Source organism: Oncorhynchus gorbuscha, linkage group LG04 (genome assembly GCF_021184085.1).
Source record: "Oncorhynchus gorbuscha isolate QuinsamMale2020 ecotype Even-year linkage group LG04, OgorEven_v1.0, whole genome shotgun sequence".
NCBI lineage: Eukaryota > Metazoa > Chordata > Actinopteri > Salmoniformes > Salmonidae > Oncorhynchus > Oncorhynchus gorbuscha.
Window position 1 is genome coordinate 80,931,024 of NC_060176.1, and position 12,500 is coordinate 80,943,523.

Genomic DNA, 12,500 nt, shown 5'->3' on the forward strand with positions numbered 1-12,500 from the left:
GATACTGCTAACCCAGATCAACGTGTCCCTGCTTCATTAACTTAGCTAAGCCATCTCTTTTTGTCTCTTTCTCATCATGGACCTGTAGCTCTGCGTTAAGATGGATGGTTTTTCACCATTGGGGACGGGACTGGAACACTGGGTACTTCCTGTAGTCTTGGCAGGCAAAATCTGTTCCCTTCCAACACCTATTCACTGGTTTACAGTGGTTACGTGCCTGGCTCCCAACGTTCTGTCCCCAATGTTCCAGTTCCGTCCCCAATGTTCTAGTTCTGTCCCCAATGTTCTATCCCCAATGTTCTATCCCTAATGTTCTATCCCTAATGTTCTATCCCTAATGTTCTATCCCTAATGTTATATCCCTAATGTTCTAGTTCCGTCCCTAATGTTCTATCCCCAATGTTCTAGTTCCGTCCCTAATGTTCCAGTTCTATCCCCAATGTTCTAGTTCCGTCCCTAATGTTCTAGTTCTATCCCCAATGTTCTAGTTCCGTCCCTAATGTTCCAGTTCTATCCCCAATGTTCTAGTTCCGTCCCTAATGTTCTAGTTCTATCCCCAATGTTCTAGTTCCGTCCCTAATGTTCCAGTTCTATCCCCAATGTTCTAGTTCCGTCCCTAATGTTCCAGTTCTATCCCCAATGTTCTAGTTCCGTCCCTAATGTTCCAGTTCTATCCCCAATGTTCTAGTTCCGTCCCTAATGTTCTATCCCCAATGTTCTAGTTCCGTCCCTAATGTTCCAGTTCTATCCCCAATGTTCTAGTTCCGTCCCTAATGTTCCAGTTCTATCCCCAATGTTCTAGTTCCGTCCCTAATGTTCCAGTTCTATCCCCAATGTTCTAGTTCCGTCCCTAATGTTCTATCCCCAATGTTCTAGTTCCGTCCCTAATGTTCTATCCCCAATGTTCTAGTTCCGTCCCTAATGTTCTATCCCCAATGTTCTAGTTCCGTCCCTAATGTTCCAGTTCTATCCCCAATGTTCTAGTTCCGTCCCTAATGTTCTATCACCAATGTTCTAGTTCCGTCCCTAATGTTCTAGTTCTATCCCCAATGTTCTAGTTCCGTCCCTAATGTTCTATCACCAATGTTCTAGTTCCGTCCCTAATGTTCTAGTTCTATCCCCAATGTTCTAGTTCCGTCCCTAATGTTCCAGTTCTATCCCCAATGTTCTAGTTCCGTCCCTAATGTTCCAGTTCTATCCCCAATGTTCTAGTTCCGTCCCTAATGTTCCAGTTCTATCCCCAATGTTCTAGTTCCGTCCCTAATGTTCTAGTTCTATCCCCAATGTTCTAGTTCCGTCCCTAATGTTCCAGTTCTATCCCCAATGTTCTAGTTCCGTCCCTAATGTTCCAGTTCTATCCCCAATGTTCTAGTTCCGTCCCTAATGTTCCAGTTCTATCCCCAATGTTCTAGTTCCGTCCCTAATGTTCCAGTTCTATCCCCAATGTTCTAGTTCGTCCCTAATGTTCTATCACCAATGTTCTAGTTCCGTCCCTAATGTTCCAGTTCTATCCCCAATGTTCTAGTTCCGTCCCTAATGTTCTATCACCAATGTTCTAGTTCCGTCCCTAATGTTCTATCACCAATGTTCTAGTTCTGTCCCCAATGTTCTAGTTCTGTCCCCAATGTTCTAGTTCTGTCCCCAATGTTATATCCCTAATGTTCTATCCCTAATGTTCTACGTTCTATCCCTGACGTTCTATCCCTGACGTTCTATCCCTGACGTTCTATCCCTGACGTTCTATCCCTGACGTTCTATCCCTAATGTTCTATCCCTAATGTTCTATCCCTAATGTTCTATCCCTAATGTTCTATCCCTAATGTTCTATCCCTAATGTTCTATCCCTAATGTTCTATCCCTAATGTTCTATCCCTAATGTTCTATTCCTTTGGGGCGGCAGGGTAGCCTAGTGGTTAGAGCGTTGGTCTAGTAACCGGAAGGTTGCAAGTTCAAACCCCCGAGCTGACAAGGTACAAATCTGTCGTTCTGTCCCTGAACAGGCAGTGAACCCACTGTTCCTAGACCAGTGAACCCACTGTTCCTAGACCAGTGAACCCACTGTTCCTAGACCAGTGAACCCACTGTTCCTAGACCAGTGAACCCACTGTTCCTAGACCAGTGAACCCACTGTTCCTAGACCAGTGAACCCACTGTTCCTAGACCAGTGAACCCACTGTTCCTAGACCAGTGAACCCACTGTTCCTAGACCAGTGAACCCACTGTTCCTAGACCAGTGAACCCACTGTTCCTAGACCAGTTAACCCACTGTTCCTAGACCAGTTAACCCACTGTTCCTAGACCAGTTAACCCACTGTTCCTAGACCAGTTAACCCCACTGTTCCTAGACCAGTTAACCCCACTGTTCCTAGACCAGTTAACCCTCTGTTCCTAGACCAGTTAACCCTCTGTTCCTAGACCAGTTAACCCACTGTTCCTAGACCAGTTAACCCACTGTTCCTAGACCAGTTAACCCCACTGTTCCTAGACCAGTTAACCCTCTGTTCCTAGACCAGTTAACCCTCTGTTCCTAGACCAGTTAACCCACTGTTCCTAGACCAGTTAACCCCACTGTTCCTAGACCAGTTAACCCTCTGTTCCTAGACCAGTTAACCCCACTGTTCCTAGACCAGTTAACCCACTGTTCCTAGACCAGTTAACCCACTGTTCCTAGACCAGTTAACCCTCTGTTCCTAGACCAGTTAACCCCACTGTTCCTAGACCAGTTAACCCCACTGTTCCTAGACCAGTTAACCCTCTGTTCTAGACCAGTTAACCCCACTGTTCCTAGACCAGTTAACCCACTGTTCCTAGACCAGTTAACCCCACTGTTCCTAGACCAGTTAACCCCACTGTTCCTAGACCAGTTAACCCCACTGTTCCTAGACCAGTTAACCCTCTGTTCCTAGACCAGTTAACCCCACTGTTCCTAGACCAGTTAACCCACTGTTCCTAGACCAGTTAACCCACTGTTCCTAGACCAGTTAACCCACTGTTCCTAGACCAGTTAACCCACTGTTCCTAGACCAGTTAACCCACTGTTCCTAGACCAGTTAACCCACTGTTCCTAGACCAGTTAACCCCACTGTTCCTAGACCAGTTAACCCCACTGTTCCTAGACCAGTTAACCCTCTGTTCCTAGACCAGTTAACCCCACTGTTCCTAGACCAGTTAACCCACTGTTCCTAGACCAGTTAACCCCACTGTTCCTAGACCAGTTAACCCCACTGTTCCTAGACCAGTTAACCCCACTGTTCCTAGACCAGTTAACCCTCTGTTCCTAGACCAGTTAACCCCACTGTTCCTAGACCAGTTAACCCACTGTTCCTAGACCAGTTAACCCACTGTTCCTAGACCAGTTAACCCACTGTTCCTAGACCAGTTAACCCACTGTTCCTAGACCAGTTAACCCCACTGTTCCTAGACCAGTTAACCCCACTGTTCCTAGACCAGTTAACCCACTGTTCCTAGACCAGTTAACCCACTGTTCCTAGACCAGTTAACCCACTGTTCCTAGACCAGTTAACCCACTGTTCCTAGACCAGTTAACCCACTGTTCCTAGACCAGTTAACCCACTGTTCCTAGACCAGTTAACCCACTGTTCCTAGACCAGTTAACCCACTGTTCCTAGACCAGTTAACCCACTGTTCCTAGACCAGTTAACCCACTGTTCCTAGACCAGTTAACCCACTGTTCCTAGACCAGTTAACCCACTGTTCCTAGACCAGTTAACCCACTGTTCCTAGACCAGTTAACCCACTGTTCCTAGACCAGTTAACCCACTGTTCCTAGACCAGTTAACCCACTGTTCCTAGGCCGTCATTGAAAATAAGAATATGTTCTTATTTGTTCCCCAATGTTCCAGTTCCATCCCTAATGTTCTCATGGCCTTATACAGCTGGTTGAGTGCGGTCTTAGAGCCTGCATGGGTTTGAGGTGGTAAATAGACGGCTACGACACCGTGGAGGTTAGCATGTAATGGGGAGTATGATATTCCTGCACTGTCTCAGTCTCTCTCTCTCTCTCTCTCTCTCTCTCTCTCTCTCTCTCTCTCTCTCTCTCTCTCTCTCTTTCTCTCTCTCTGTCTGCTCTCTGTCAGTCTGTCTGTCAGTCACTTCCTATCTCTGTCTGTCTGTCTGTCACTCTCTCTGTCTGTCAGTCTGTCTGTCTGTCTGTCTGTCTCTCTCTCTCTCTGTCTGTCTGTCACTCTCTCTGTCTGTCACTCTCTCTCTGTCTGTCAGTCTCTCTCTGTCACTCTCTCTGTCTGTCTGTCTGTCAGTCTCTCTCTCTCTCTGTCTGTCAGTCTCTCTCTCTCTCTGTCACTCTCTCTGTCTGTCAGTCTCTCTCTGTCACTCTCTCTGTCTGTCTGTCTGTCTGTCAGTCTCTCTCTCTCTCTGTCTGTCAGTCTCTCTCTCTCTCTGGCACTCTCTCTGTCTGTCAGTCTCTCTCTCTCTCTCTCTCTCGCTCTCTCTCTCTGTGTGTCAGTCTCTCTCTGTCACTCTCTCTGTCTGTCAGTCTCTCTCTGTCACTCTCTCTCTGTCTGTCTGTCAGTCTCTCTCTCTCTCTGTCTGTCTCTCTGTCTCTCTGTCTCTCTGTCTCTCTGTCTCTCTGTCTCTCTGTCTCTCTGTCTCTCTGTCTCTCTGAGCTAAGCTGTCTGATTCCATAACAAAGAGAACCTTCTGGCACTGGTCAGGTGGTCCTCACCAGGAAGTGATGTCACAAAGCCAGGAAAAAGAAGAGAGGGGGGGAGTGATTGTCGGCCTGACCGTCTGTTCCCTTCTCAGATACCAGAGTTGAGGGTGGTGGAGGCATAGAAGAAGGCTTAGCCTCCCCCCCACCTCCCCCTGTTCAACAGCACCATTTGTCACAAGTAGCTCCCGCTGTGTGGAAATGTCAGCCCGGTATCTCCAGGAATAGTTTCTAATTATAGCCAGACAGAGCCCCCTTCCCTTAACCCCCATGTCTGTGGAGGACAGAAGACTCACCAGATGGCAGGATACTTTGAAGTGCCCCGACCCGAGACCGTCTCTCTGGTGTCTTGCTCGACCACTAGCCTGATCCCAGATCTGTTTGTGCTGTCTTGCCAATTCCCATCATCATTGTCGTGACCAGAGCAAGAGAACAGCATCAGATCTGGGATCAGGTTAGTCTTGCATTGTCCAAACTGCACTTAGAAGCTGCTCATCTGTAGTTGTTTACAAATGTTGTGTTGAATGAAAAGAAAAGCTACACGTTGAGGAATGCCAACAGATTGACCATTACAGTGTCTCAGCAGCGATGCTTCAGAAAAGGGGGGGGACAGATGAGTTGAATTTCTGGGTGGACAACAACACACATACAGTTTGAAGGAAAGTTATTTTTTTTGAGAAAAGTGCTGCTTTCCCACGCTGGTCTGGCCCTCTGCTGAACTGAACTTGTGTTTGCAGAACCTACTGTAGTTTCCCTTGGCTTGAATTGGCAGACAGGAGGTGGAGGGAGACGGGATGTGGTCACAGAAAGCCTCCTTCTCTTTTCTTCAACCTCATACCAGCGGGATGGAAAGGGGCCGTGATAATAGTCTCTCCACACACCCTTCATTCCTCCTTCCAGCTCTATAGTTACTATATTTAATGCACAACATGCCCGTGAACTCAATGAAACTGACTTCCTGTCTTCCTCCCTACATTCCTCTTCCTCTTTTTCCATCCCTCTTCCTCACCCTCTGTCCCTCTTCCTCACCCTCCCCCTCTTCCTCTCCCTCCCTCCATCCCTCTTCTTCTCCCTCCATCTCTCTCCCTCATCCCCCATCCCTCCTTCTCCCTCCATCCCTCCCTCATCCCTCTTCCTCTCCCTCCATCCCTTTCTCCCTCCCTCCCTCCATCCCTTTCTCCCTCCCTCCCTCCATCCCTTTCTCCCTCCCTCCCTACATCCCTCTCCTCTCCCTCCCTCCATCCCTCTCCTCTCCCTCCCACCATCTCTCTCCCCTTCCTCCCTCCCTCCATCCCTTCCTCCCTCCCTCCATCCCTCTCCTCTCCCTCCCTCCATCCCTCCATCCCTTCCTTGCTTCCTTCCTCCATCTCTCTCCCTCCATTGCTCTCCCTCATCCCTCTCCCCCATCGCTCTGCCTCCATCCCCCTCCCTCCATCTCTTCCTCCCTCCATCTCTCTCCTCTCTCTCCATCCCTTCCTCCCTCTTCCTCTCCCTCCATCTCTCTCCTTCCATCTCTCTCCTTCCATCCCCCTCTCCCTTCCTCCCTCTCCCTCATCCTTCTCCCTCTTCCTCTCCCTCCCTCCCTCCATCCCTCTCTCTCCCTCCATCTCTCTCCCACCATCCTTCTCCCTCCCTCCATCCCTCCCTCCATCTCTCTCTCTATCTCTCTCCCTCCATCCCTCCCTCCAGCTGTACAGGAAGGTGGTTCACCAGATGATTCAGGTCCTAATCAGGAAGCTGACTACTCTGAGCCAGTACGAGGAAGCCCTGGTCAAGATCAATGCTACGGCTACAGACAGACTGACCGTGCTCAAGGCCAAGCCTCAGGCCATCCAGAGGGACATGCTGTCCATCTGCAATGACCCCTTCACCATGGCCCAGCAACTCACTCACATAGAACTGGTGAGAGACAGACAGACAGACAGACAGACAGACAGACAGACAGACAGACAGACAGACAGACAGACAGACAGACAGACAGACAGACAGACAGACAGACAGACAGACAGACAGACAGACAGACAGACAGACAGACAGACAGACAGACAGACAGACAGACAGACAGACAGACAGACAGACAGACAGACAGACAGACAGACAGACAGACAGACAGACAGACAGACAGACAGACAGACAGACAGACAGACAGACAGACAGACAGACAGACAGACAGACAGACAGACAGACAGACAGACAGACAGACAGACAGACAGACAGACAGACAGACAGACAGACAGACAGACAGACAGACAGACAGACAGACAGACAGACAGACAGACAGACAGACAGACAGACAGACAGACAGACAGACAGAGACAGACAGACAGAGACAGACAGACAGACAGACAGACAGACAGAGACAGACAGACAGACAGACAGACAGACAGACAGACAGACAGACAGACAGAGACAGACAGACAGACAGACAGACAGACAGACAGACAGACAGACAGACAGACAGACAGACAGACAGACAGACAGACAGACAGACAGACAGACAGACAGACAGACAGACAGACAGACAGACAGACAGACAGACAGACAGACAGACAGACAGACAGACAGACAGACAGACAGACAGACAGACAGACAGAGCAACTCACTCACACACACTACATGACCAAAGGTATGTGGACATGTGAACTGGTGAGAGATACTGTTGTACATATTGCTACTTGTCATCAGCTATGTTTTTCTCTGCTGTAGCCTGCATCATAACAGCTTCATATTTACAAGGGGGATGTAAACGTTTATTAACGTCATCAACCTGACTGAACGCATTCAAAGAAAGATGGAATTTATTGAGAGTTGCTTTTCCCTTTTCAGGAGAGACTGAGCAACATCGAGCCAGAGGAATTTATCCAGGCTTTTGAGAAGAAAGACCTTCTGGACAATGATAAGGTAATGAGTCTGCATGCTTATCTACAAGAGGTCACTGGTATGTTATGGAACAGGCTACAGTTGGCTAGAACCCTGTGGTGTGATAAGGCAGATAAAACCCTGTGATAATGCAGGAATATAACCCTGTGATAATGCAGATAGAACCCCGCGATAATGCAGATAGAACCCCGTGATAATGCAGAAATAACCATGTGATAATGCCGAAATAACCCTGTGATAATGCAGAAATAACCATGTGATAATGCAGTAATAACCCTGTGATAATGCAGAAATAACCCTGTGATAATGCAGTAATAACCCTGTGATAATGCGGAAATAACCCTGTGATAATGTAGATAAAACCCTGTGGTGGGTTGATAATGCAGACAGAACCCCGTGGGTTGATAATGCAGACAGAACCCCGTGGGTTGATAATGCAGACAGAACCCTGTGGTGTGATAATGCAGATAGAACCCCATGGTGTGATAATGCAGACAGTAGCCTAGTGGTTAGAGTGTTGGACTAGCAGCCGAAAGGTTGCAAATTCAAACCCCCGAGCTGACAAGGTACAAATCTGTCGTTCTGCCCCTGAACAGGCAGTTAACCCACTGTTCCCAGGCCGTCATTGAAAATAAGAATTTGTTCTTAATTGACTTGCCCGGTTAAATAAAGGTTAAATAAATAAATAAATCCCCAGTAGTAGTAGACCAAATATCTGCTGTCCCTCTTCCTGTTCTGTTAAACATCCATCTGTCTGTCTGCAATGTATCGCCATGCAACCACTTGGCCACAAAACAGCCGCCACGAGGGTTTTGTTTTGTGTGCGCGTGCTCGCCAGCGTTCGGCTGCTAGGCAACGGGTGTTTTCTGGGGCTATTTTGGCGTCCATTTTTTTTTTGTGTGTGCCTTGGGCTACCCCTCTATATCCACTTCCAAAGGGGTGTGGGTCTGTGTGTTGGCCACTTTTGGCCATTGTGTGAGGGAGAGAGGAGAAATGCGTAAAGCTAAAGGAATGTAAGGTATTTATAATCATTCAGCTCCGCTAAATAATGTGAATAGCTCGCTAACACCCTGACGGTGTGACTCATAGTGCCAAAGTCTGCAATAGTCTAATTACAAAGACAACTATAAAGCCTAAACACCCATCTGGGGAGCTAGGTTCACATTTTTAAATATATAAATATAACTGCTGTTTGTCAAACTGTATTACTAATTTTGTAATTGACAAAATACCCAATTAGCAATGAGCTAAGTAATGGTAATGAAATGCTATGCTACTGGTGCTAATTAAATGCTATGCTACTGGTGCTAATTAAATGCTATGCTACTGGTGCTAATTAAATGGTATCTATACTATGCTAATTAAATGCTATGCTACTGGTGCTAATTCAATGCTATGCTACTGGTGCTAATTAAATGGTATCTATACTATGCTAATTAAATGCTATGCTACTGGTGCTAATTCAATGTTATCTATACTATGCTAATTCAATGTTTTGCTATTGGTGCTAATTAAATGCTATGCTACTGGTGCTAATGAAATGGTATCTATACTACGCTAATTAAATGGTATGTCTTTTTTGCTACAGAGCTGTTTCAGCGACCAGAAGAAGGCTAGTAGCCTGGAGGCATATGTACAGTGGTTCAACAGACTCAGCTTCCTGGTGGCCACAGAGATCTGCATGGTGAGTGGTTGGGTAGATCTGAGTGGTTGGGTAGATCGGAGTGGTTGGGTAGATCGGAGTGGTTGGGTAGATCGGAGTGGTTGGGTAGATCGGAGTGGTTGGGTAGATCGGAGTGGTTGGGTAGATCGGAGTGGTTGGGTAGATCGGAGTGGTTGGGTAGATCGGAGTGGTTGGGTAGATCGGAGTGGTTGGGTAGATCGGAGTGGTTGGGTAGATCGGACTGGTGAAGGGTTGGGTAGATCTGAGAGGTGAGGGATTGGGTAGATCTGAGTGGTGAAGGGTTGGGTAGATCTGAGTGGTGAATGGTTGGGTAGATCTGAGTGGTGAGTGGTTGGGTAGATCTGAGGGGTTGGGTAGATCTGAGTGGTGAAGGGTTGGGTAGATCTGAGAGGTGAGGGATTGGGTAGATCTGAGGGGTGAGGGGTTGGGTAGATCTGAGTGGTGAAGGGTTGGGTAGATCTGAGTGGTGAAGGGTTGGGTAGATCTGAGTGGTGAAGGGTTGGGTAGATCTGAGTGGTGAAGGGTTGGGTAGATCTGAGTGGTGAGGGATTGGGTAGATCTGAGTGGTGAGGGGTTGGGTAGATCTGAGTGGTGAAGGGTTGGGTAGATCTGAGTGGTGAAGGGTTGGGTAGATCTGAGTGGTGAAGGGTTGGGTAGATCTGAGTGGTGAAGGGTTGGGTAGATCTGAGTGGTGAAGGGTTGGGTAGATCTGAGAGGTGAGGGATTGGGTAGATCTGAGGGGTGAGGGGTTGGGTAGATCTGAGGGGTGAGGGGTTGGGTAGATCTGAGAGGTGAGGGATTGGGTAGATGTGAGGGGTTGGGTAGATCTGAGTGGTGAAGGGTTGGGTAGATCTGAGTGGTGAAGGGTTGGGTAGATCTGAGTGGTGAAGGGTTGGGTAGATCTGAGTGGTGAAGGGTTGGGTAGATCTGAGTGGTGAAGGGTTGGGTAGATCTTTCGCTGTTGTTGACTTGTTTTTCGCTGTTGTCTTGTTGATGTTGTTGACAGCCCGTCAAGAAGAAGCAGCGAGCGCGAGTCATGGAGTTCTTCATCGACGTGGCGCGGGAATGCTTCAACATCGGCAACTTCAACTCCCTCATGGCCATTATCTGTAAGTGTTGTTGTTGTTGTTGTTGTTGTGCTTTTGCACCCCGACCTTGTGGCAACTCACTCACCGGCTCACTTGCTCTAAACACAAAAGGCTTTTTGTCGACAGTCAGGAAATCCGATTAGTAAATGCAATCTGCATTACAGCGAGACTTTGTACCTTCCTAAACCCTATAACAGCCTTCACCTAAAACCAAAATCACTGTTTTATTTATTCACTTTAAAAAGTCTTTCAAATATAGGAATACTTCCCCCCCAAAAAGTAACACATTCGGCCATAGAAATTGTCCTTGACCTGAACAGAAAGTGTAACTTCAGGCTTCAATTGATAATCTTGAACAGATTGGCTCTAATGCGTCCCGATCTATCTTCGACTCCAGCTTGTGACCTTCCCCAGGGTCCAGGCACAAAAGTCTGGGTTAGTTTGGGGTCCTTGCCCCAGGCTTTTGGCGGCCAGAGCCAGCCGACGGGGTACAGGGGGGGGGGTCCTGAGTGGCCAGGGAAGAGGGCAGCTGGTCAGGCCTTGAGGTTCGGGAGGAGGGGGTGGATGATGAGAGGAGGGGCAGCTGAGAAGTCCTACACAAACACCCATATAGACAGATGGTCAGCACTGACCAGAGAGGGAAGGATGGAGGGAGGGTATTGGCAGGAGAGGGAAGGAGGGAGGGAGAGAGGGTATTGGTAAGAGAGGGAAGGCAAAAGGGGATGGTGGGAGGGAGGAACGGCTGGGTGGAGGGAGGGTGGAGGCCCAAGGAGTCCCAAGCCCCTCTCTCCCCGGAGATGAAGCCACAGGCAGAGCCCCTGGGTCTCCAGGGACCCATAGGGAGATATTACAGGGTCAGAGGGTTATAAAAAGGAAAGACAAACAGGACCCTGGGAAAATATGTCCTCCTGAATACATATGCACTCACACACACCTGATTTACCATATGGGAAGCATAGTGATTACCATATGGGAAGCATAGTGATTACCATATGGGAAGCAGAGTGATTACCATATGGGAAGCATAGTGTTGGAAGGGGAAGCATAGTGATTACCATATGGGAAGCAGAGTGATTACCATATGGGAAGCAGAGTGATTACCATATGGGAAGCATAGTGTTGGAATGGGAAGCAGAGTGATTACCATATGGGAAGCAGAGTGATTACCATATGGGAAGATTACCATATGGGAAGTGATTACCATATGGGAAGCAGAGTGGTTACCATATGGGAAGCAGAGTGATTACCATATGGGAAAAGCAGAAGTGATTACCATATGGGAAGCAGAGTGTTGGAATATGGGAAGCAGAGTGATTACCATATGGAAGAAGATTACCATATGGGAAGTGATTACCATATGGGAAGCATAGTGTTGGAAGGGGAAGCAGAGTGATTACCATATGGGAAGCAGAGTGATTACCATATGGGAAGCAGAGTGATTACCATATGGGAAGCAGAGTGATTACCATATGGGAAGCAGAGTGATTACCATATGGGAAGCAGAGTGATTACCATATGGGAAGCAGAGTGATTACCATATGGGAAGTAGAGTGGTTACCATATGGGAAGCATAGTGTTGGAAGGGGAAGCAGAGTGATTACCATATGGGAAGCAGAGCGATTACCATATGGGAAGCAGAGTGATTACCATATGGGAAGCAGAGTGATTACCATATGGGAAGTAGAGTGGTTACCATATGGGAAGCAGAGTGTTGGAAGGGGAAGCAGAGCGATTACCATATGGGACGCAGAGCGATTACCATATGGGAAGCAGAGTGATTACCATATGGGAAGCAGAGTGATTACCATATGGGAAGTAGAGTGGTTACCATATGGGAAGCAGAGTGTTGGAAGGGGAAGCAGAGTGATTACCATATGGGAAGCAGAGTGATTACCATATGGGAAGCAGATTACCAGTGATTACCATATGGGAAGCAGAGTGTTAAGGGGGAGAGTGCATATGGGAAGTGATTACCATATGGGGAAGATTACCAGAAGCAGAGTTGGATATGAGAAGGGAAGCAGAGTGATTACCATATGGGAAGCAGAGTGATTACCATATGGGAAGCAGAGTGATTACCATATGGGAAGCAGAGTGGTTACCATATGGGAAGCAGAGTGTTGGAAGGGGAAGCAGAGTGATTACCATATGGGAAGCAGAG

At 47.8% G+C, this 12,500-nt stretch overlaps 2 protein-coding genes across 5 annotated transcripts in view; one reads left to right on the forward strand and one right to left on the reverse strand.

Moving 5' to 3' along the window:
• LOC124034708 (BMP-2-inducible protein kinase-like) overlaps positions 1-12,500 on the reverse strand; it is a 478,039-nt gene that overhangs the window by 256,625 nt on the left and 208,914 nt on the right. The window lies entirely within an intron of this gene.
• Positions 1-12,500, forward strand: part of LOC124034709 (ras-GEF domain-containing family member 1B-A-like) — a 158,129-nt gene that overhangs the window by 119,923 nt on the left and 25,706 nt on the right. For both annotated transcript variants that reach the window (XM_046348187.1, XM_046348188.1), the window contains 4 exons: positions 6,377-6,589; positions 7,514-7,588; positions 9,156-9,251; positions 10,258-10,360. In XM_046348187.1, coding sequence (XP_046204143.1) covers positions 6,377-6,589; positions 7,514-7,588; positions 9,156-9,251; positions 10,258-10,360 — 487 coding nt within the window. The remainder of the gene's footprint in view (positions 1-6,376; positions 6,590-7,513; positions 7,589-9,155; positions 9,252-10,257; positions 10,361-12,500) is intronic.